Source organism: Lepus europaeus, chromosome 5, assembly GCF_033115175.1.
Source record: "Lepus europaeus isolate LE1 chromosome 5, mLepTim1.pri, whole genome shotgun sequence".
Lineage (NCBI taxonomy): Eukaryota > Metazoa > Chordata > Mammalia > Lagomorpha > Leporidae > Lepus > Lepus europaeus.
This window is the reverse complement of record NC_084831.1, coordinates 102,698,431-102,723,558: the sequence shown is the minus strand read 5'-3', so window position 1 is coordinate 102,723,558 and position 25,128 is coordinate 102,698,431. Positions and strand designations below refer to the sequence as shown.

At 46.3% G+C, this 25,128-nt stretch overlaps 1 protein-coding gene across 1 annotated transcript in view; it reads left to right on the top strand.

The window, feature by feature from the left end:
- The first annotated feature begins 3,376 nt into the window (after positions 1-3,376).
- AKNAD1 (AKNA domain containing 1) overlaps positions 3,377-25,128 on the top strand; it is a 37,291-nt gene continuing 15,539 nt past the window's right edge. Inside the window, 9 exon segments of the mRNA XM_062190118.1 lie at positions 3,377-4,422; positions 9,839-9,878; positions 10,043-10,191; positions 10,290-10,352; positions 15,736-15,863; positions 21,977-22,096; positions 23,061-23,246; positions 24,183-24,407; positions 24,575-24,701. Coding sequence (XP_062046102.1) covers positions 3,424-4,422; positions 9,839-9,878; positions 10,043-10,191; positions 10,290-10,352; positions 15,736-15,863; positions 21,977-22,096; positions 23,061-23,246; positions 24,183-24,407; positions 24,575-24,701 — 2,037 coding nt within the window. The 5' untranslated portion in view covers positions 3,377-3,423.

Below are 25,128 nucleotides of genomic sequence, written 5' to 3'. Positions count from 1 at the left end.
ACCTCTATATGAGATGCAGGCATCCCAAGTGTCTTTTTTTTTTGAGGCAGCGTTATAGACAGACAGAGAAATAGAAAGAGAGAGAAAGGTCTTCCATCTGCTATTTCACTCCCCAGATGACCTCAATGGCAGAGCTGACCCAATCCAAAGCCAGGAACCATGAGTTTCTTCCGGGTCTCCCATGCAGGTGCAGAGGAGCCCAAGCACTTGGGCCATCTTCTATTGCTTTCCCAGGCCACCAGCAAAGAGCTGGATCAGAAGAGGCACAGTTGGGACACAAACCAGCACCCACGTGGGATGCCAATGCTGCAGCCGGAGGCTTAGCCTGCTATACCCCTCAAGTGTCTTAACCATACACCAAATACCTGCCCTCATTTTATGGGTAGGTCTTAAAAATAATTTTAAGGCCCTTTTAGAGATTGTCTTCTATACATGGTTCTTCTGCACCTGGGTTCCTTCAGTCTTCCAAGGCTAAGAGCGGTCTTGTTTTCCTACCATGTCTGTGATCCTCATTCTGCGCCGCACACTATGCCAAGTGCTGTCCATGAGTCATCTCGTGCAGTCATCCAGCAAGCTGTGAGCTCAGGGCAATGGTTCCTGTGTTTCAGAAGAGAAGACTGAGACAAGTTAGATAACTTGCAGGATGACATGCAGCTAGCGAACAGAGAAGCCAGAGTTCAAGTCCATCTCTCTCTCCTCCTGCTTTCCCACCTGGCTTGTGACTGTGCATTTTCCCTTGTTGTCCAAGTTGGGTCAGAGGAGCTTGTAATTCTGCTCATGAAGATGTCCCTGGCTTTACAGTCTACACTAACCTCTACAAATGGCTTAAAGGAACCCTGCAATGATCTCTTGCTCGCTCCTCCCTCCTGCTCCCCAGAGCTATCTTTTTGACTGAGTAATCTGACCCCGGCATGTATCTATAAATTAAACATTTTGTGCAATGCTTCATAGATGTCTTCACCACATTTAGCAATTCCTTTTCCTTGGAGAACTTAGCTCATTTTTTTTTTTTTTGGTCAAACATATTATTTTAGCTTTGAGGTTGTCTAATAAATCATAAAAGTTTGGATGGCAAGAGGACTTCAGAGACTGGCTCACCCAACCCCATCATTGTATGAGAAAGGGAGGCTGGCCAGAGACTGTGGTCAGGCTGGAATAGCAAACCTCAGAGCCTGGCTGGGGCTCTGGGCAAGACAGAGCCTCAGTAACTCCATGTAAAACTTGAAATCATTTTACTGTTCCTAAGGAGTTGTCTCAAAAGCTCACAGATCAAGAAAAGACTCCTAAATGGGTATTTAAAATTTTGTTTTTTTTTTTAAAAAGAAAAAGGCCCTGCAACAAATGGAAGCTGGTTTTGCTTTGATCTTTCCCAGGAGGATCCCCAAGCTGCCCTGAGGCCAGCAGCCTCTGCCCCCAGGCTCCTGATTGGCCCTAATTCGAAGAGAGGCATGTTTAGCTCAAGGCTGGTAGAGGCTTCTCTGTCCCTTGGGCATATTTCTGTTAGTTCTTCTACCTTTGAACATACAAAGGAAAATCAGGGGAAGGGAACCAGAGTGTCTGGAGAGACAGGTGAAGAAGGAACCTTGTAGGACATTGTGCTAAGTGAAATGAGCCAGACATACAAAGACGAATGTCACATGATTGCATACCTATGGGAGTTTAAGAAGGTTGAGGCAGGGCAGGCATTTGGCCTAGTGGTGAAGATGCCGCTTGGGATGTCCGCATCCTCTAGCTGAGTGCCTGGGTGTGAGTCCTGGCTCTGCTCCCAATTCCAACTTCCTGCTAACGCGCACCCTCAGAGGCAGCAGGTGATGGCTCAAGTACTTGCATCCCTGCCACCCACATGGGAGACCTGGGTTGAGTTTTGGGGTCCTGGCCTGGGTCTGGCCCAGCCCCAGCCTTGTAGGCATTTGTGGAGTGATCTGCAGATGAAAGATCCCTCTCTCTCTCTTTCATAGTGAAAAGAGAAAGAAAAACTAGTAGAAAATGTTGATAGCATAGAACTTGAGACTAAAATAGTGGTTACCAGAGGCCAGGAGGGGTGCAGGAGAAGGGGTGTTCTACTGAACAGTAGACACTAATGCATGGTAGTAGACAAAATGCATTATATATTTCAAAATAGCTGCAATAAAGGATTTTGAATGTTTTGCTAAAAAGAAATAGTCAATATTTCAGGTGATGGATATGCTAATTAGCCTGATTTAAACATAATGTGTACATGTATAGAAATTGTGCCACATAGATATGTGCAGTTACTATGCATCAATTAAAAATAAATCTTAAAGGAAAACACAGGAATGGTAAGGTGGGTGGTCAAGTTTGAGTTGAGCTGGCTTTCAGTAGATAAGACTTAGAGCCAGTTTGTGATACACGGGCAAATGACATCCGGAGTATTTTATTTTAGTTTCATTTGACAGCCGAGAGAGAAAGAGCTCCCGTCCACTGGTACACTCCCCAAATGCTCACACCAGGATCTCAGTCCAGGAATTTCATGTGGGTCACAGGAACCCAACTACTTGAGCTATCACTACTTAGTAGGAAGCTGGAATCAGGAGCTAGAGCTGGGCTTTGAACCCAGGCCCTCCAATATGGTGGCAAGTATCTCAACTAGATCTTAAAGGCTAGGCCAAATGCCCAACCCTATGGTACTTAAAACCATGAATACTTTGGTTGCACCTCAAACTCCTATTTTGGAGAACTCCAGATAGGATTTCCTAAGGGAGGTTGAAAAGATCTGGTCACGGGATCCAGCATTGTAGCTCAGTGGTTAAGCAGCCACTTGTGACACTGGCATCCCGTACTGGAGAGCCAGTTCAAGTCCTGGCTACTCCATTTATGATCCAGATTCCTGTTCATGCACCTGGGAAAGCAGTGGATGATGGCCCAAGTACTTAGGTCTCTGCTATCCGCACAGGAGACCTGGATGGAGTTCCTGGTTTCAGCCTGATCCAGCCCTGGCTATTGTGGGCATTTGTGGAGTGAACTAGTACATAAAAGCTCTCTCTCTTTCTTTCTCTTTCTGCTCTCTTTCTCTCTCTGCCTTTCAAGTATGTAAACAAATAAACCTCTTTAAAAAGTTTTGGTCGTGAACTATAGACTAATGTCTCCCTGAAAATTTCAACACTTTCCAGGTTTTTTAAAAAACTATTCTATCATATATAGGAAGAGTTAGCTCTTGGCTAAGTCTTCTGCCTTCAGGTCTATAATTGAATTTCTCTAAATGAAAAATATCCATTTTGTCCTGGCATAGATACCAGGATAAGCATAGTCTCCCACTTATCCCAATGTATTCCACAGTGAAGCTATTCTTGTTTCATGCAGACTAGAACACACAATGAAGACAGTCAATGAAAACCAGAAGACCCACTGTCACAGTTAGGAACCCCAAGGCCAAGCTACAGAGGACGGGCAAGATTGGGCTGCATGAGCATGGATGAAGCCGACTTTTCAGAAGACATGACTTACAAGCAACAGGAGGACTTGCCTTACGATGGGGATCTCCCAAGAAGCAAGACGTGCACTGATTATAATTTTACCTCAAAAGATGCCCACTGGAATGTCACTAATCAAATTCTTTTAATTGGAGATGCCCCTCAGGAAAAGGCTACACAGGAGACTTGCAGAAATAGAGCTGCAGCCATGATCCTGGATAAAACTACTGAGAATGCTGTCAACAAAAAATATGACAAAGAGAAACACTGCGCCATGACTCTGCGTGTCATAGCTAACAAAGGAGATAGCTCAAAGACAAACATCTCTAGTATTTTACACCACCATCTTTCCAAAGAGCGGTTCTTAAGAGGGCAAGGCACTGATGACAAAACTCCCCCCAAGACCTTGAGTTCAGACAGTTTTGAGGAAGCAGCTATCATTGAGAACATTATTTCAGGTTATATTCAGACTCCTTGGCCCAAAGAACAAAGCCCAGCAGTCACTGACCAACTCAACCTCAAAACAGATGGTGAAAGCGGCAAGAAGCCCAATTGTCGAATCACAGCAGAAGAAAATACCTGTGACCCAAAGCGGCCAGAGGTGGCTGGAGACAGCTGCCATCAAGAAAATGCAGCATTTCTAACTCAAATCAGGGGTCCAAGGGATAAACTGAAAAACTGCCCAGGGCAAGCCCCCCAGAAACAGGAGACTGAAACAGCGACGTCAGGCCATGGATTCCAGTATGGCCAAGGCCAAGTTCTTTACCAGCTCCCTGATTTCTCAAAGGTTGCTCCCAAGGTGAAAATTTCTAAAGCCAACATCATTAACAGACCATTCACATTACCTAAACAACCCAGCTTTTCTCCTAAACTGAGATATAAGCCAGCTATTATACATGATATTTTAGAAACCATGTCTAGGTCAAACTGTGCAGAAAAGCAACATCCAGAGCAGAAAAGGAAAATCACAGAAGTTTCCCCACAAACGCAGGTGAGTGACGCATTCTCTGTAAAACAGTCACTGGGGCCACTGCTCTGGAGGGCACATGCGGGTCGGTCCCAGCTCAGCCCCCGGGCACCCTGGGTGAGTGACTCGGCCTCTCAGAAGCTCGGTGAGTGTCCTCAAAGGATGACTCAAGGGCTGAACTGACCAAAAAAATCCGTATTCCTCAAGAATACGGAAATAGGGTTCCCTGCCCCCCTTTTTCAAGCTTCGTTTTATTCTTCTAAACTGAGCTCCTCTCCTCTGGGAGTTCTCCTCAGGCGGGTCCCAAGCCTCTCCTCAGAGCCTGCACCTCCGAGCTCTGACCCTGCAAGGGACATCCTAGCTCTGCTCACCGAGATCTGCTCATTCTCAGCGTCTCCTTCGTTCCTCTCGGGCCACGACTCTTCAGCTCTCCTGAGTCATGATCATTTCATCCTCCTTAGCTCAGTGCGTTTGTCGGCATGCTTATCTCAGCTTGTTTTGGGTCACAGTAATCTGGAGGTGGCTATTTCTTATCTTTTTTTTTTTTTAATTTTTATTTGACAGATAGAGTTAGTGAGAGAGAGAGAGACAGAGAGAAAGCTCTTCCTTCTGTTGGTTCACCCTCAAATGGCTGCTACAGCCGGCGCTGCACCGATCCGAAGCCAGGAGCCAGGTGCTTCTTCCTGGTCTCCCATGTGGGTGCAGGGCCCAAGTACTTGGGCCATCTTCCACTGCTTTTCTGGGCCACAGCAGAGAGCTGGACTGGAAGAGGAGCGACCGGGACAGAACTGGCGCCCATATGGGATGCTAGCGCCACAGGTGGAGGATTAACCAAGTGAGCCACGGCACCGGCCCCAATTTCTTATCTTTTTAACATATATTTGTTTATTTGAAAGACAGAGTGACAGAGACAGAGAGAGAGAGAGAGAGAGAGAGAGAGAGGAAGAGACAGAGAGATGGTCCATTCTCTGGTTTACTCCCTAAATGGCTACAGTGTCTGAGACTGGTCCAGGTCCAAGCCAGGAGCCAGAAACTCCAACTGGGTCTCCTGTATAGATGGCAGGGGCCCAAGTACTTGGGTCATCCTCCTTTGCTTCCCCAGATGCATTAGCAGGAAGATGGATCAGAAACCGAGCATCAGGGATTCGAAACAGCACTCTGAAACAGGACGCTGGTGTCACAAGTGGCAGCTTAACCTACTGTGCCACAATGCCAGCCCCTGCAGGTGTCTATTTCTGCCTTTAGACTTGAAGACTTAGGAGGGCAACAACCTTATCTTTGTCTTTCCATTGCCTACCTTCCCCCAGGGGCCTGGCCTTGTGTCCTACATAGATTATGCCTCTAGTTATCAATGCTAAATTGAATTGAATTAGGATCTTTAGCAACAGATTTCAAATTTGTTACATTCGTAACCATTTACTACAAAACATTATTACTATTTAATTTATTCTACTTCCCCTATTCTTTTTTTGACAGGCAGAGTGGACAGTGAGAGAGAGAGACAGAGAGAAAGGTCTTCCTTTTGCCGTTGGTTCACCCTCCAATGGCCGCTGCGGTAGGTGCGCTGCGCCCGGCGCACCGCACTGATCCGATGGCAGGAGCCAGGTGCTTATCCTGGTCTCCCATGGGGTGCAGGGCCCAAGCACTTGGGCCATCCTCCACTGCACTCCCTGGCCACAGCAGAGAGCTGGCCTGGAAGAGGGGCAACCGGGACAGGATCGGTGCCCCAACCAGGACTAGAACCCGGTGTGCTGGCGCTGCAATGCAGAGGATTAGCCTAGTAAGCCGCGGCACCGACCAACTTCCCCTATTCTCTTACCCCATCTTCTTATCCTCCATCCAATACTCTAACATGCTGAGGCTAAGGGTCTTGTTCATTATTGAGGTTTAATAAGGGAAATTGGTGGGGGTGGGGGGGCTGGCACTGTGGTTTGGTGTGGAGGGTCAAGCCTCTGCCTGCAGTGTTGGTGAACCATATGGACACTGGTTTGAGACTGGCTGCTCCACTTCTGATCCAGGTCCCTGCTACTGTGCCTGGGAAGGCAGTGGATCATGGTCCAAGTCCTTGGGCCCCTGCACCCATGTGGGAGACCAGAAGAAGCTCCAGGCTCCTGGCTTCGGCCTGGCCTAGCCCTGGCCATTGCAGCCATTTGGGGAGTGAAACAGAAGATCTGTCTCTGTCTTTCTCTCTCTCTCCTTCTCTCTCTGTATCTCTGCCTTTCAAATAACTAAATAAATATTTAAAAACAAATAAAAGAAATTGGGGCCAGTATTGTAGTGCCACCTGTGATGCCAGCACCCCATATAAGTGTTGGTTGGAGTCCTAGCTGCTCTATTTCTGATCCAGCTTCCTGCAAATGCACCTAGGAAAGCAGTATAGGATAGCCCAAGTACTTGGGCGCCTGCGCCGCTGTAGGAGAAATCCAGATGGAGTTTCTGGCTCCTGGCTTTGGCCTGGCCCAGGCCTCATTGTTGTGGCCACTTGAGGAGTGAACCAGGGGAAGGAAGATCTCTCTCTCTGTCTTTATCTGTAACTCTGCCTTTCAAATAAATAAGCAAAATAAATCTTTTTTCAAAATAGTAAGGGAAAGTGACATGAACAAAGTCAATGTTATTGTTCTTTGGCACTTTACCAATATTGTATTTTTTTTTTAAAGATTTTATTTTTTTGACAGGCAGAGTTATAGAGAGAGAGAGAGACAGACAGACAGACAGAGAGAAAGGTTTTCCTTCCGTTGGTTCTCTCCCCAAGTGGCGCAACAGCTGGAGCTGTGTTGATCCGAAGCCAGGAGCCAGGTGCTTCCTCCTGGTCTCCCATGCGGGTATAGGGGCTGAAGCACTTGGGCTATCCTATACTGCTTTCCCATGCCACAGCAGAGAGCTGGACTGGAAAGGAGCAACCGGGACTAGAACCTGGCACCCATATGGGATGCCGGTGCCATAGGCAGAAGATTAACCTAGTGCGCCACAGCTCCGGCCCCATGTTTTGTTTTGTTTTTGTTTTTTTTTTAAATATTGGGGTTTTAAAATTTGCTTATTTTTTATTTTTAAATTAGTTTTATTATTTGAGAGACAGAGAGAGGAGACAGATGGACAGAAATCTTCCATTTACTGATTCACTCCCCTGGGATTGGGTCAGGGAGGCCAAAGGCAGGAGCCCAGAACTCAGTCTGGGTCTCCCAAACAGACAGCAGGAACCCGAGCACTTGAGACACCACCTGCTGCCTCCCAGGGTGCACATTAGCAGGAACGTGGAACCTGAAGGAAAGGCGGGACTTGAACTCAGGCGCTTCTCTGTGGGATGTGGGCATCCCCCCAAGTGGCATCTTAACCATTACACCGAACAACCTGCCCTCGTGTGCTCTTTCTTTCGACCCTTATTGAGGGCTTTCTGGATTGAACAGCACTGTCTGCCTGTTTTCATTTCCATAACTCACACTCAACTCCCTTTTCTTTCAATTGAATACTCAGTGAATTTTAGGTTTTTAAATTTTTTATTTTAATTTTTAATTAGTTTTTAACAGAGTCAATGTACTTTGTATATAAAATTCTAAGAACATAATGATATTCTCTGTCTTCCTCCATCCCTTCCACTCTCCTTCCTTCTTCCTTTCTGTCTTTAGTTTTTGAGATAACATATTTTAAATTTGCGTTACAGTGGCCGGTTGCCCCTCTTCCAGGCCAGCTCTCTGCTATGGCCCGGGAAGGCAGTGGAGGATGGCCCAAGTGCTTGGGCCTTGCATCCGCATGGGAGACCAGGAGAAGCACCTGGCTCCTGGCTTCAGATCAGCGAGATTCGCCAGCTGCAGTGGCCACTGGGGGGTGAACCAATGGCAAAAAGGAAGACCTTTCTCTCTGTCTCTCTCACTATCCACTCTGCCTGTAAAAAAAAAAAAAAAAAAAAAAAAAAAAAAAAAAAAAAAGGCTTAAACTTCACTGAATAAGAAGTTTAACAAGGAGTAAGCAAAAAGACTCTAGTTTAATGGGAACACAGACAGCAGCTATAAACAACAATTGAATGGAAAAATGACCATTTTATCCATAAATAGTAAATTTTAAAGTAATGATAGATCATTAAAACTACAGCAGTAGAATATTCTTAGCCATTGGTTTGACAAGATTTATTTGTGTATTTGAAAGTTAGAGTTATATAAAGAGAGGGGAGAGAGAGAGAGATCTTCCAAGTGCTGGTTTACCACTCCACTGGCTGCAATGGCCAGGGCTGAGCCAGGCTAAAGCCAGGAGCCCAGAACTCTATCCAAGTCTCCCCTGTGGGTGCAGGGGCCCAAGCACTTGGGTCATCTTCTGCTGCTTTCCCAGGTGCATTAGCAGGGAGCTGGATAGTAAGTGGAGCACCTGTGACTCAAATAGGCACCCATATGGGATGCTGGTGTCGCAGGCAGCAGCTGTACCTGTTATGCCACAACGCCAGCCCCAGGGCTCTGTGACTCTGAATAGACTCCCACACCTGGAGGCAGCAGTCCACGTGGCCATGACTGGGGTGCTTTTCTGGGTCTCAGAGAAACCTACACCCCTGTGGCATCAGGAAGTCTCAGTGTTCCTTGTTCTGCTTTCAGGTGAACATCTGTGCTGTGTCCAGCTCTCCAGGGCCCAAGGTTAGTAGAAGCAGGTTAGATCCCAGGTCTGTCTCTCTGGAAGTGGGAGTTTGAGGCTGCTGTCTGGTTTTTCTCCAGTCCTGTCAGTTCAGGTTAGAGACCTTGATTCTGTAGGTTTCACAGCTGCCTTATACTCAAGACCGCTACCAACTACCCTTTGGCTGTCTGGCATTCATGTGTTTGAGATTTATGTGTTAGGTACAATGGGAAGATCTCCAAGATGGGTCACTCTGAATTCCAGTCCTTGTCCGGGTACCCCTAGGCACGTAGAAAGCAATCAATGTCTCGGCGCAGGTTCTGGAACATAATGTATGCTGTATTGTTCTCTAGTGTGGCTCCCATGGGGTCAGTGTTAATGAGAGTGCTGACAGCAGAGCTAGAGGCAGGAGCAGCAATGCACTTGTCCAACTGGTCAGCTTTCAGAAGATATGGAGCACTCCTCCTGATGGTGTAAAGCATGGTAATAGTAGCAGCTAACCTGCATCAGGGGCCTTCAAAAAGTCCATGGAAAATGTGTCTCATGAAAAAACTATGCATGGATTCCAAATTTTTTGCACAAAAATAAACTTCTCCTTTAATTCTGTCCTTCCACAAACTTCTTGAAGTACCCTTGCCTTGGTGAGTGCTTACCACATGCCTGATATTGTAGTAAATGTTTAACATTTTATGCTCATACAACCCTATTAGTGATGTCCTATTGCTACCCCCATTTTACCACCAAGGGATTTGAGGTGTACAGTGATAAGGCAATTGCCAGGTCCCCCAGCAAATAAATGTCAGAGTGGATTTCAACCCTGATGTCTCCTTGTCCTCTAATTATGCAGATGAAGCCTCCGGTCCCCATCCGCCAGGAACTTCTCCCAGGTACTGGTGTTTTAAAACTTCTTTGATTGAGATATATACAAGTGTTTTGAAAACTTTTTTTTAAAATAACAAGTGGTGGTAACTGCCACAGATTTCCACTCTCAGTGCCTAATACTGTGAAAGGTTGAGATGGATGTTAGCCAAGACGCATCCTTCCCGTACAGGAGTAGAATCGGAGACGAAGCTCTTCAAGTTGACATCAACCTCTCAGAAAGACCATCTCTTGAGTTCTTCTTACATATTTCAGAAGATATCCCAAGGAAAACAGATGTGTCAGAGCTTGAAAGAGCAGACCGAGCAACTGAAGTCTAAAGTAATTTATTTTTAAAGCTTGTTACAAACAATAGGAGTCACCAAATTCAAACACGAGCAACCGTGCCATTAATAAAACATTACCTTTTCTTGCTGCAGGTACAGGAGTTTTCCAAAAGTATAAAGCAAGACTCTGACGGTCATTTGCAAGATGGAAGGCTGGTAACGACTTTGATTCGGGTTTTAAATCCTTTAGTAAGGAATTTGACATCACTGATACAAATCATAGCACCAAATATTGTCTACGGTGGTGAGAGCAGGAATAGTCTGATAGGAAACATCCTGCTGAATATTAAAATACCTTTGTTTATGGGGTTCAAAGAGCTTAGAATTCTGCTTCTCTATGTACTCAGCCCTCTTTCCTTCTCAGGGGATATTACTCAGGGCTGTCACTCCTCACAGTCACCTCATACAGTGGGTTCCAGAGCAGAACATGCAAGCCACTGCAAAGCGTGAGCTTCTGTACAGTTTAGCTCCTGGCAGATTTAGGTTGTGAAAATTACTGGTATCTGGCAACTCAATATATAAGACTTTGAAGCTCGTAAACCTTGAAGCAGTGCTTTTCAGATCAAAAATTGTTCTCTTCTATGTCCTTGCTTGCTGTTGCATTTAGTCAAATCAATAGTTTCTATTGTCAGCTACTAATTTATGCTGTCATCAGTGCCAGGGCAGTGGGAAGTTGGGGTGGAGCAAGGGAGCAAGAGGCTGAGACCAAGAGAACCACAAATGTGCTGGCACTGAAGATGGAGTTTGGGCCTTTGGGTCAACAACAAGATGCATGCTCACAAGTCCTGAAGTTGGCACAAGCAAGGTTCAGACAGCTAACAGTAGGGACAAAAATCAGGAGGACCCAAATGCTGAAAGACACCACTGATCATGCCTTGCATTAATTAAACCAGCCACTCAGTCATTCAATAAGCATTTACCAGGCACTCTGTGTGTCCTAGATCCTGGCCAGACACTAGGGTTTTGTTGATGAAGATAGATTTCTTTCATCAAGTGGTTTAGTCTTCTAGGAATAACAGGAGAGGTAAAGAGACAATTAAAATGCAGCTTGAGAAACATTGGAGATGATGCTGATGGCAGCCTGGAAGCAGCTCACCTTTGCCAGTTAGGGGACATTTTGGAAGGTTTCCTGGAAGTGACTTCTGGCTGGGCAGTGCCAGCTGAATAGGGGTGAGATTGGCAGAATGGGGGGGTAGTGTTCTAGAAAGTAGCAGGTACAATGCACAGGGGCAAGACAGTGCTGCTGGTATGAGAAACTGCGGGGCTCTGTAGTTTACTAAATGGACCTCAGGACGCATGCAGTGGAGGAGGCTAGGGATAGATGGGACACATAATGACAGGCCTTTGTGCCTGCTAGGAAGCTTAGATCTTCTCCTGAGGTTGAGTGACGTGGAAGCCATGAGGGATTTAGGGTTGGGAAATGGCAAGCACCATGAAAGGAAGTCTACTGGCACGGAGAGTGGTTGGGAAGCCATCATCCAGGCAGCACTGAGGCTGGCAATGCAGATGATGTGGGGAACAAGTCTAATCTCTGGGGAAGTGGTGGCAGATTGAAAGGGGTCAATAAAGGAAGGGAGGAGGCTTGGCTGAGCTCCAAGGTCAGGAATAAAAGTGCAGGGTCCAGTTCAGAATGGTGTGGAAAGCGAGCAGGAGGCAAGATGTCAAGTTTAGCTTGGGACACTTTGAGTTTGTGGTCCCTAGCACCATCCAAGTAGAAAGATCCAGTGTGGGGGGCTGGCACTGTGGTGCAGCGGGTTAAAGCCCTGGCCTGAAGCGCTGCCATCCCATATGGGTGCCGGTTCTAGTCCGGGCTGCTCCTCTTCCAATCCAGCTCTCTGCTATGGCCAGGGAAAGCAGTAGAAGATGGCCCAAGTCCTTGGGCCTCTGCACCCACATGGGAGAACTGGAAGAAGCTCCTGGCTCCTGGCTTCAGATCGGTGCAGCTTTGGCCATTGCAGCCATCTGGGGAGTGAACCAGTGGATGGAAGACCTCTCTCTGTCTCTGTCTCTACTTCTCTCTGTGACCCTGTCTTCCAAATAAATAAAATAAATCTTAAAAAAAAAAAAAAAGAAAAAGAAAAATCCAGTAGGTGGTGATTTAGGCCCAAAAGGTAGATCTAGGCAGAGCTGGGTGTGGGCTGAGGCATGGGGATGAGATTGCCCAGTGAAACCTGCAGAGACAGAAGTGAAGAGGGCCAGGGGCACCACCGTGGGAAACAGCAGCGAGGGCAGGGCCTGGGTCCAGGGGAAAGGAGAGAGGTAAGCAGAGGAGACAGAAGAGGAAAGACCTGAGGCCTGAGGCAGAGCTAGGAGCAGAGCTGTGGAAGTCAAGAGAACAGAGGGCTTCAGGAAGTGGGGAGTGGGGGCAGGAAGGAAGGAAAGTCAGACACGCATTGCACCTGATTGGCAGCCAGGATGCCAGAAGTGGTGGATCTGGAAGCCAGATGGCAGGGTTAATGGGTAAATGGTGGATACAGGGGGTCTCCAAAAAGTGAGGATTTTGGAAACTGGCAGACCATCGAATTTTAAAGGGCCAAGGAAAGCACAGAGAACTGGGTCAAGGCCTTCGAGTGTCTCCCTGATGTTAAAGGGAAAGTGGGGAGTTTTCCTAGGATCGGGAAGATGGTAGAGGTGGTTCCTGATGGTGCCAGTCTGTAGTCTGAGTTCCAATCCCATTTGGCTTGGTGTTGATTCTTCCAGATAGGACTGAAACTGACCTCCCAGCCTGCCCTGGTAGAGAGATGGGGACTCTGGAGTAGACATCTTTATTCTGCTGATTGGTTATAGAACCTTAGACGCCTTCCATCTCGAGTTGTGATGAGAACTAAATGAGGTACATTTCTACCTAGAAACCTGTGCCCTATCTCTGAAATACGATACCACTTTAATTTTGAGATCCTACATTACAACTCATAATGGGCTATCTTCCTTTTTCTCTTTATCCTATTTGAATAGCTAATTCTCTCTTAAGGCTTCAACTGCTCTTTTCATGCTATCAATCCTAAAATCACTGGTCCTGACCTCTCCCCCATGCCTCCACAAGTCTGTGTGTATCTTACTGGGCTATTCCACTCTTACTGCAAACTTGACCTTGTCCTACACTTCACTCAAACTTGTTGGCCTTTCCAAATTCTGCAGTCTGATGACAACCTTCCCATATCCCATGCTAGAAACTGGAGCATTGTCTGCGAGCTTTGGACTATCAGTCAGGGTCCCAGCAGACATGAGTAAAGACATCATTTTACAACACTGTGGGTAGCTGCAAGGAAAATCAACAAGAGATACAAAAGCATCTCATGGGAGGGGCAGTGGTTGCTGCTTCACCCTCAGGCCCGAAGGAGCAGAGGAAAAGCAGGTTGTGGAGCCTGAGGAGAGTAGCTGTAACTGTAGGAGTAGCTGACACGCTCTGCAGCTTTTGGTAGAGGGGCATGGCGAACCCATGATGACACAGGGAGGAGGAAATCAAGGCAATAGATTCCATCCGCTGTTGCCTCCCACTGGCTGAAAGCAACAAGGACAAAGGGGGCCTTTGGATTGAAGGCCAGCCTCCTGGCTGGGGTGCAAAGATGGGAGAATGGGGCTGGGGGGAAATGGAAAATGCCCACCAGACCTGACTTTTCTTATACCTTATAGCCAAGATGTTTCTAAACTCTTGTCTATTCATGTTTAATATTAATAGTAGCTACTATCTACTGAGTATGTACACTCTGTAACTTAACAACAGTTCAACATAGAATTTTTTAAAATTCTTAGGGAGAGAGAGAGGAAGAGGGAGAAGAAAGCTCCTATCTGCGGGTTCATTCCTCAGATGCCGGCAAGAGCCATGGATGAGTCGAGCTGGGAACTCCAACCAGGTCTATCACATGGGGGGCAGGAACCCAAGAACTGGACCATCACCCGCTGCCTCCCAAGGTGTGCATTAGCAGGAAGTGGAGATTAGGATCCAGGACTCAGACCCAGGCACTCCAATATGGGACGTCCTAACCACTAGGCCAAGTGCTTATCTCCTGACTTATGATGCTTTTTAATTTACAATGGTGTGAAAGTGGTACCCATTCCATAGACTCTGCACTTCAGATTTTAAATTTTGATATTTTTAGGGGGCTAGTGATATGCAGTACTCTGCTCTCTTGCAATGCCAGGCAGCGGGAGCAAGCTTTCCCTCCTGGTCAGCCCCGTGGTCACAGGGTAAACCTGGTCTCTACAAGGGACCATGCTCCATAAATTACATGAGCTAGGCAACACTTTATCATAACATAGGTTTGTGTTAGATGTCTTTGCTTAACTTTAGACTAAAGTAAGTGCTCTGAGCATGTTTAAAGGCAAGCTAGAGTAAGCTATGTGGTTCAGTAGGTTAAGTGGATTAAATGCATTTTGACTTAATTTTCAATTTACAATGAGTTTATTGGATTTGTAACCTGATCATAAGTTGAAGAGCATCTGTACTATGCTCTGAGTGCAATCCATTATCTCATTTAATTTTCATAATATAAAGTGAGGGCTATTCCTTTAATTTTACAGATAAAGAAACTGACAATTAAAGAATTCAAATCAATTAAAATCATACAATTAGTAAACAGCATAGTCTAAACTTTAACTCTGCTATGTGGTCCTATAATCCCATGTGTTTTATTTCTGCTCTTGGCAGTCTCTCTCCAATTTGCCCCTCTCCATTCTCATGGATAGAGCCTGGTTCTAGCGCTGCTGTGCATCCTTGACATCTGTCTTAAGTCTCCTCCCAATGAGCAAAGTCGTCTAATCTACATTCTGTTTTCTCAGTGGAATAAAATTCCCAAGACAGGGTCTGTGCCTGATACAATTTTTGTATCTCACACTTCTGGCCTGGGCCAGGCACAGGCAATGCTCAGGGAATGGTTAATGACTGGGGATGTGGGGCTGAAGCCTCTATGCATCTTTAAGACATGACCCTCACCTTCATGGTTAAACCTTCACCTGCACAAGGCTGCTTTTGGTGACATCTGGATGAGGCTGTGTATGGTGATGTCTGGATGATGCATTCATAGCTTTGGCCGAATCTTCCTACTGGTCCTTCCCTCCAACAGCCCATGGACCCAAACCCAGGACCTCCAACATGAGTTCCTTTTTCAGCTCTGTGTGGCTTCAAGCATCCTTCCTAGAGCTCCAATTACCTCCTCTATAAAGTTCAGAAAATCAAATCAATTCTGAGGTGTATACAACATGGATGTGTGGATTAAATAAGAAATGGGAAAGTGCTATGTAAGCTAAAACTCATCCTGCACATATAGGGCATTATCAGTGTCCACCTGAGCAAGTTCTGAGGCCTCAGGGGGCCCGAGAGAGCGGTCAGAAGTCACTGTGTTTCGCAGCTGTGTGGTTGTGGTGACTGCTGAGATGACTTGCCTCGGTTTTAGATGTCAGGCTGTAAAATGAAACACTGGCACTGCCAGGAGGGTGGTGGTTTCATTTAGACACTACCGCAGGACCCACTTGCATTGTAGTTATGGGAGAACACACCCAGGCTTACGTGTGAATGATTCCAGCAACTTCACTGCTGCAGGGATGTCTCGAACTTGACCTTGAGCATCTTCAGCAGGAGTTTCTGGCTACCCAGGAGATGTATCTGACTTTTTAGCTCCAAGTCCCCAAGCACAAATTCCCAACCGTTGGCGACTTTGATCCAGAAAAGTCAGGTTTAAATCCACTCTGTAAGGTGGAGGGGTCAAAGGTCATCTCCTTCAGGTGGAGTTCTGATGTGGCTGCTGGCTTGGTGCTTGGACAGTCGTTGGTGTAGGGTCAGCAAAAACTGATAGCAAAATGCCTCTTCATGCCACAACTGGTATAGGGTGCCTGCTGTGTGTGCTGTGAGAGGCACTGAGCCACATGGCACACCCCAGATGAGCAAAGGTCTCCTGGGGCATTTGTATTTTGCCGGATGTTATGAGAAGTGATTGTGAGACCCAGAGGAACACAAGAAAACCCTAGAAAAATTAACATGCTAACTGCAGCGGGCTTTCTCTCCAAGTCCCTCCTCTTCTTTCCTTCTCAGCTTTTTGCTTTCCTGTTTCTCCCTAGTCCTGCCTTTGTTGTCCCTGCATAGCTCTTCTCTCTACGCCTACCCCTTTCCTTTCCTGTTCACTGACTATTCCAAAGGGCAGTGGGCAGTAGAGGGTCACTGTCAGGTTGATTCCTGTTGGAGAGAGGCACCCACGAATCCTGATAAAGGGAAAATGGTGAAGCTTCAAATCAAAGGAGTCTCGAGTTAATTCGCATTGGAAACTCGGATGGACACTCACACCACTCACACTGAAGTTTCCAAGTGGCCATTTTCATGGCATCCCACCCTTCTCTCTCCACTCCAAATAATTTTAAGATGTAACCCAGGCCTCAAGGCTGGGATTGCTTCCATGTAATTTTTGGGAGATGAATTAAAAGAATCCATTTCGTGGGCTTAATATTTATAAAGTTCAGCTGTTTCTACTCAGAGTATTTGAACATGGAGTCATTCTTGGTGCCAAGATATTTTTAATGGTTTACTTCTCAGCATTAGCATCCTGAGGTATTTTTTTTTATTTCTCTGAGGGACTATTTTACTTTTTCAAAATGAATGGAACCTCTGTCTGCCTCTATTTCAATCCCAAGTAATTAGACAGCAGGATGGAGTTTCAATATTGATTTTTCCCAAAGGCTTATTTTTCTTTCTGGGAAGAGAAGATCTCCACATGCATCTGCTGTTTGTTTAAAAATTAATAGAGTAAGAATATTTATTTTCCAAGGAATCTCTTGCTTTGGCAGTCATTTGAAAGACAGGCTCTGTGCACATTAAGACCAAAGTTACGCAACACCTTATTTATTTATATCCGAGTTACAACCACACTGTGCCTGTCATGACTATAAATCAAGAGTTTTAACTGCAATTGTATACCATATATGGGGGAAGCTTTCAAAACCGGGACAAGGGAGGGACCTGGCTCCTCCCCAGACCTGGTTAAAGCCACCTTGGGACAAAGGCTGTCACACGTGGGCATAGTGTGGCTAGGAGCAAAACCTCATATGACCCTGGGGTCTCAGTGTGTTGAGAGCCTTTGAAGTGTCGAGTCCAAAAACTAAGGTAGATGGCTTTCCATAGAACAAGGACTTTACAAAGCCACTGCCTAATCTAACTTGTTTACATCAACAGTGCTCCTATTGAAACCTCTTATTACTTATTAAAAGTCACACCCAAACATATTTGTTTGGATTTTGTGCACCTTGCTTGTCAGAATGCAGTCCCACAGCCATCTGATTCTTCCACACACTAACACCAGAAGCCGAGGAGCCAGCAATGGTGTTTTGCCTCTCAATTCCTTCTGCCTGGTCCTCTCAGCACACAGTCGTGTCTTCTGCTTCACAGAGACCATCACGGGCTCCCTCAAAAATGCCCTTTCTCTAGCTCCAAGTCTCCAGGTTTCACCTCCTCTTTCTACCTTCACTCACTCAACCTCCCCAGCCATGACCCTGAGCCCACTCCTAGAGAACACCTGGAGGTCTTGCTCCTTCATTTCATTTTTTCTCTTAAATTTGTAGTTTCTCCTTGTCCTCTGCTGCATGCTAGCTTGTAATTATTTTCCTACATTTTATTCGATTATCACCTTGATTTTCTTGCTTCAATCTTTGTCTCACCACTTACTGTATTGGGCAGGCTTTCCCAACTGGTTGAAAAAGCCACTTTTACTGAATGTAGACATTGTGGCGTAGTGGATTAACCCAATGCAGGCATTCCATATGTGCGCCGTAGAGTCCTAGATGCTCCACTTCCAATCAAGCTCCCTACTAACGTGCATGGGAAAGCAGCAGCAGATGGCCTCTGAACACATGGGAGGCCCAGAAGCAGCCCTGGGCTCCTGTCTTCTCCCTGGCCCAGCCCCGGCTGTTGCAGACATCTGGGGGGGGAGTGAACCAGCAGATGGAAGACCTCGCTCTCTCTAACTCTGCCTTTCAAATAAATAAAGATAAACCTTTAACAACAACAACAACAAATTGATGAGACTGGTTCTATTGCATCCCATTGGTCTGTATTTCTATTTCTACATTAACCAGTTTCTAATTCTTTTGGTTTATGTTTTGGAAATGATTCTTTTTAAGTTTTTCTTGGATTATTCTTGTAATCTCCTCTAACAAGTTTTATAATCAGCTCATCAACTTTCCTTAATCAAATTCCATGGGATTTTGTTTGATTGTACTGAATTTGCATTGGGAAGAATCAAAATCTACACAATGAGTATTTCCAGGCAGGAACATGTGTGTGTGTGTGTATGTGTTTATGTAGATTTTTTATATTTGTTGTTGTTTACTCTTGGCTATTTTATAGCTTTTCTAAGTATTGTTGATAGATGTTTTCCGTACTTGATAGACAGGAAATATAGAAAATTATATATTCAATAATTTTGTACTGAGATAACTTAAGTCATTCTGTTCTTAGAGCCTTGTTGATTTTCAGTTGGCTATTTTAGTTTTTAGGTATGACAATGACAGTATTTGAAAGTAATGATAGGTTTTTTTCCCCTTAAATATTTAGACTTTGTATCTTTTCTTCCCTTACATTCTTATCTGCCTCATTTCTTTTTATTGCTTTATTTCATCTGTAGGTGTTCCAGTACAAGGTTGGTTAATTAACAGCAGTGTAGGAGAGCGTTATCTTGTTCCCAGGAGCCCAGGAATTCTCCCGAATGTGATTGCCCCCGAGTAGATCAGTTTCATCAAGAACATTTCCTTCTATTCCTAGCTTCCTAGATTAAATTTTTGTTGTAAAAATGTTTAAATCTGTTTAGTTTTTTTTTCCTTAACATATGAATGTAGTGGAATATAGCAATAAATATCTTTTTTAAAAGATTTTTATTTATTTATTTGACAGGTAGAGTTACAGACAGTGAGAGAGACAGAGAGAAAAGTCTTCCTTCCATTGGTTCACTCCCCAAATGGCCACAATGGCCGGAGCTACACTGATCTGAAGCCAGGAGCCAGGTGTCTCCTCCTGGTCTCCCATGTGGGTGCAGGGGCCCAAGGACTTGGGCCATCCTCCACTGCTTTTCCAGGCCACAGCAGAGAGCTGGACTGGAAGAGGAGCAACCGGGACTAGAACCTGGCGCCCATATGGGATGCCAGCACCACAGGCGAAGGATTAACTTAGTGTGCCACAGTGCCAACCCCACAATAAATATCTTTTTTTTTTTTTTTTAAACAGGCAGAGTGGACAGTGAGAGAGAGACAGAGAGAAAGGTCTTCCTTTTGCCGTTGGTTCACCCTCCAATGGCCGCCGCGGTAGGCGCGCTGCGGCCGGCGCACCGCACTGATCCGATGGCAGGAGCCAGGTGCTTCTCCTGGTCTCCCATGGGGTGCAGGGCCCAAGCACTTGGGCCATCCTCCACTGCACTCCCTGGCCACAGCAGAGAGCTGGCCTGGAAGAGGGGCAACCGGGACAGGATCGGTGCCCCGACCGGGACTAGAACCCAGTGTGCCGGCGCCGCAAGGCGGAGGATTAGCCTAGTGAGCCGCGGCACCGGCTCACAATAAATATCTTAATGTTGAACTATGCAATGAGTTGGGAAACTGTTCCTTTTTGTGTTCCGGAAGAGTCTAATAATATAGCATATATCTGTTACTTAATCCCTCTTGGACTTGGTACCTTTTTTGGGGAAAGATTTTTCACAGTCTTTTCCATTTTGCTATGGTTATTAGTCCTTTCATATTTCCTACCTCTTTTGTAGTGAATTTTAATAATTTATATTTTCCTTGAAACTTGCCCAGTTTACACTGTATTGATATGAACTTGTTTAATCCATTAGGATTTAAGACATTTCCTATCCTTGTGAATTTTTTTAAAAGAATTATTTTATTTATTTATTTAAAAGACAGAGTTCCACAGAGGGGGAGAGAGAGAGAGAGAGAGAGAGAGAGGTCGGTCTTCCATCTGCTGTTTCATCCCTCAAATGGCCAGAGCTGGGTCGATCCAAAGCCAGAAGCCTGGAGCTTCTTCCATGCCTCCTACCTGGGTGCAGGGGCACAAGGACTTGGACCATCTTCTACTGCTTTCCCAGGTGCATTAGCAGGAAGCTGGATCAGAAGTGGAGCAGTCGGGACTTGAACTGGTGCCCACATGGGATGCCAGCACTACAGGTGGTGGCTTTACCTGCTATGTCACAGCTCCAGCCCCTACTCATTCTTGATGATATTTATGTTTCCAAATTTACCAGTGATTTATAGTTTCAAAGAAAGCATCATTTATTAATCACATACTTACAAATTTTTTATTTCTGCTTATTTTTATGAATGCCTTCTTTTTCCTGGGTTTATTTATACTTCTTTTTCTGTCTTCCTGTTTCAAATATTTACTTCATTGGTTTTTCAAAATTTTCTTATAATGCATTTTAGCACTATAAAATTTCCTCAGAGTACTAGTTTAACTGATTTACATTGGTTTTCTATGCTGTTCTCTCATTTATCATTCATTTATAAAATTAGTCTTATTTCTATCTTTATTTCCCATTTACTCCAAAATTATTTAGGTGAGTGTTAAAATTTCCAGTTAGGGTTTTTTAATTTATTTTATTTGGAAGGCATAAAGACACACACACACACACACACACGATTTCTTCTATCTCCTGATTGACTTCCCAGATGCCTACAATGGCTGGGATCAGGCCAGGCTAAAGACAGGAGCCAGGAACTCAATCCTGGTCTCTTACAAGGGTAGCAGAGACCCCACTGCATGAGCCATCATCTGTGGCCTCTCAGGGCATGCATTAGCAATAAGCTAGAACTGGAAGCAGAGTCAAGACTTGAACCCAGGTACTCCTATACGGGGTGCAAGTGTCGCAAGTAGCAGCCCAACCACCAGACAAATGCCTACCTCTAATTACATAGGCTGTTTTAGGCTATTTCGTTGTTAGTTTCTAGAGATCAGAGAATATGGATGGTATACTTTTTAATGTTTGAGAATTTGTTGTGGGCTGGTAAGTGGTATACCAGGTTAAGTGGCTTCTTGCAATGCTGGCATCCCTTACAGAGTGCTGGTTTGAGTACTGGCTACTCCACTTCTGATCCAGATTCTTGCTAATGCATCCTGGGAGCCTGAAGACAATGTCCCAGGTACTTGGGCCCCTGCCACCTACATGGGAGGCCTGGATGAAGCTCCTGCCTTCATCCTGTCCCAGCCCTGGCTTTGTGGCCATTTGGGGATTGAACCAGCAGAGGAAGATTTTTGTCTTTCCCTCTCTGCTGCTCTGCCTTTCAAATAAATCAATCTTAAAGAAAGAGAATTTGCTGACATCTGTCTTGTGGACCAATACAAGATAAATTTTTGTAAACGTAATAGATTTGAAGAACATGAATCCTCTTTGTTGGATAAAATATATATACACATCACCTATATCTATAACATGTCTATTAATTAAATTATGCATATTCTTCATGTCTTTTTTAATTGGCACAACAATTATATCCATAGAATCACAGCTCCCAGAACCATAAGCAATCTGGAAATCACCAGATTGAGATAAGCAAGTTGTTGCTACCCCAGCTTCTAGTGGAGACAGTGGCAGCCATTCAGAGATCTACCCCCAAGATGCACAGTCAATGAGGATCAGTGTGCCGGCTCTCGGGGTGCAGCTACAAACAGGAGGCCATCATGGCAGGCATCCATCATCGTTCGCCTCTGAAGACAGGCCCAGTAATAACACAGCTCAGTGCTACTTTCAAGAACTGCTCTCACTGTTAGCATGCTGAGCACATAGCCCAGAAGAGACCTGCTTATGTTTATTTAGAAAAGCAGAAGGTCAGCTCTTCAAGGTGGAGACGCTGCTTGGTGTGATTAAGGAGAAAAAAACTAGGAGAGCAAATAGAATTCAGCTCTCTCCTCCCCAGTTCGCCAGCCATCCTGCATGGTTTGGCACCCACACCCTCCTCACCCTCCGGCGAGGTAATATGGCAACCTACAGCCTAGTTTTGTGCCAGAAAAAATGGTGTTTATGCGTGAGGAGACTCCTAATTCATGGATTCTCTGAATTCTATTTTAATATTCTGTGAAAACTTAACTTTCCAAAGTTCCATGAGTCATATTTCAAAGGAAGCCAGTTTTTAAAAATTAGAAGCCATTTCAAGTGTTGGGTTTGGAAGCATCTTATTAGCTTAGCATGTAACGATGCAATTTAAACTGATAAACCACTGGAGAGCTGTTTTTTTTTTTTCTGGATAGATGGCAAACCTTTTCTGGACCATGCCTGGAAAACATAATTTTTCTTCCTAATAATTTTGTACTCCCTCTTCTACATAAAAACAGCACAGCCGGCGAAATGACTATTTGCTCTGAGTCTACTTCAGCACTTTCTTTCTCTCCAGTGAAAATCTTTTGGATCGTCTACATTTGCAAGATTAGACGTTCAATCCATCACTGCTGTCTTTCTTCACTTCCTGTTTTCATAGCCTGAACTATCAGAACATTTCAGACTAAAACAAAAATCCTGAGAAATGGAATCATCCAGCTAATTGCCTTCCCTTGACTGCTCCCAGTCTTTGAAAGCACAGCCTGGGCTGATACTCAGAACTTGAGGTTTCTGTCAGAGCTAAAGATAAAACTACTGCCAGTCCTTCCAAAGAAATGTGTTTGCCTCCTGGAAACACGCAGCTCCTGGCAAGCTCTCCTTCATTCCAGGGCAGCTTCAGAGTCAGGTCACTCACGGCCCCTTGAGACCCAGGCAGCCTGCTCCGCTCTGCCTTTGTACCTCGGGGCACTGCGCTCCACTGCTCTTGGTGCCTTTGTTGTCATCTTGGATCCTGTACGGTTGGCTGAAGGCCTGGCCTAGAGACAATGCTCCCTGGGGCGAACGGGAGCCTCTGTGGATTTCACAGCCAGGATCCTGGGGCTTCCCAGGCAGCCTCCGGGCCACAGCCTGTCACCCTGCTTGCCCTGAGCCAGCTTCAAGGTGGTGGGCGGGAGCACAGGGGGCCAGCCTCCCCGCCCACCCGGCAGTTTTCCCAGTGCCACCTGTGCTCTGATGCACTTGGCCTGAGGTTCGCAGCAACTGTTGGGAGATGGTAACAACTCCATGTGGCTTTGGATGAGGAACCCTGAAAAGACATCTACCGCTGGTCTCATCATTCACTCGTTCATTCAGAGTATTTATTGCTGGATGCCAGGTACTTTTCTAGGTGATGGGGGGGGGGGCACAACATAATAAGACAGATTGCTTGCCCTCAAGGTGCTTACATTTCTGTGAAGGAAACTTAGGCCTAACAAATGAAGTCGACACAATGACAGGGCTGGCATTCATTGTAACAGTTAAGACAGAGGCTAAGACACTTGTGTCCCACATCCGAGTGCCTGGGTTTGAATCACCGCTCCATTCTCAATTCTCGCTTCCTGCTGATGTGAGGCAGCCGGCAATGGCTCAAGTCGCTGAGTCCCCGCCACCCATGTGGGGGTCCTGGGTGGAGTTTCTGGCTGCTGTGGTCGTTTGGGAAGTGACTCAGGGAATTATTTATTGCAAAAATAAATAATTTTGAAAAACATAGTTACAGCACATTAAAAGCATACTGCACGCAGTAAGAGTACAAGCCGCCTGATTCTGAAGCCAGACAGCCCGGCTCCGTCACCAGCTCTGTGATCTCGGGAAAGTCATGCGGCAGCTCTGTGACTCAGTTCTGGTCTCCGTGGAAGGGCATCCGAAAACCTGCTTCACAGGGCTCCAGTGAGTTAATGTACAGAAAGCAGGTGACGCAGGGCCTGCCTCGTTAGCGAGCCCAGCAGCTGCGTGTTAGCCGCCACGACGACGAAGTAACACGGGCTGCGACCCAAGAAGCAACCCTGGTTGGCAAGGGAGGAGGTGGGAGGGGACATTCAAAGCGGTGGGAGGCAGGGGCTCCGGGTAGGATGCTGCGGTGCCCAGCGATGGTGTGGAGACACTGAGGGGGTCTGAGTGGCCTCCCGCGGGACCGCACCTAAGGGCGAGTCCTCTCTGTGGCTGCCCCCAGGTGCCCAAGTGGCACCCTGACCAACAACCCCGGGGGCTGGTCACGCGACGCCACAGGGGCCCGGGTGCCCTGCAGAACTGACTCCTCTGCTCGCCAACCCCACCACAAAGCAGCGCACAGAGGTCAGGTCCTTGCGCAGCCCCTGCCAAGGCCCGCACAGGCGCCCAAGAAAAGTGGCCTGGAGCGCAAGCCAGCGCCTGCAGGCCTCGTGGTGCGGGGCCGATGGTTAGGACGGCTGGGATCGGGGAGGCCCCCCAACAGCCCTCCTTACCTGACGTGGCTCCTTCCTGTCGGCCCAGGATTGGCCCAGATTGAATAAAAGCCAAATAATCTCCCGAAGTGTGGCTTCCAGGTAGCTCCAGAACTGACTCTCACGCTGCATTCGTAACCAGTTACCTAAGCGGCTATGCGGGGCCAGCCAATAGAACGGCCTCGAGGCTGCCTCCTGACTCCAGAGTCCCCGCCTCTTCCCTCCATTGGCACCTTATAACCCTGCGGCCGACGCGGACTGCGAAATGGGTACAACCGAGATCACCCGGCTCCGGTACTAACAGGCGTGTCCTGGGCGTGCGTGCTGGTGACAGCTGGGGTTTTGCTGGCGTTCCCTTCTGCTTGAGCGCCGGGGAGAAACCCGGCCAGGCACCTGCACCTGGCCGGGGCTTCTCCCACCTGACAGTTGAGGGCTGTGTTGAAATGCAGGTCTGGTGAGCCTGTAGTTAATTCTGCCGTTCTAGCAGGCTCCCCGGGGATGCCGACTGGGTTCGGGCCCTGGCATTGAGGCTTTGAGCAGTAAGAGCCTAGAGATGATTTCATTATGAATATATTGGAAGTAGTAGCATTGCAACCCCCTGGGTCTAAAATGATATCAGTATTAAAGTAAGCAGTAAACGGTAATGTAATAGTTCTGTGGGTTCAGAGCTTGACAGTTTGCAAAGACTTTTGCAGA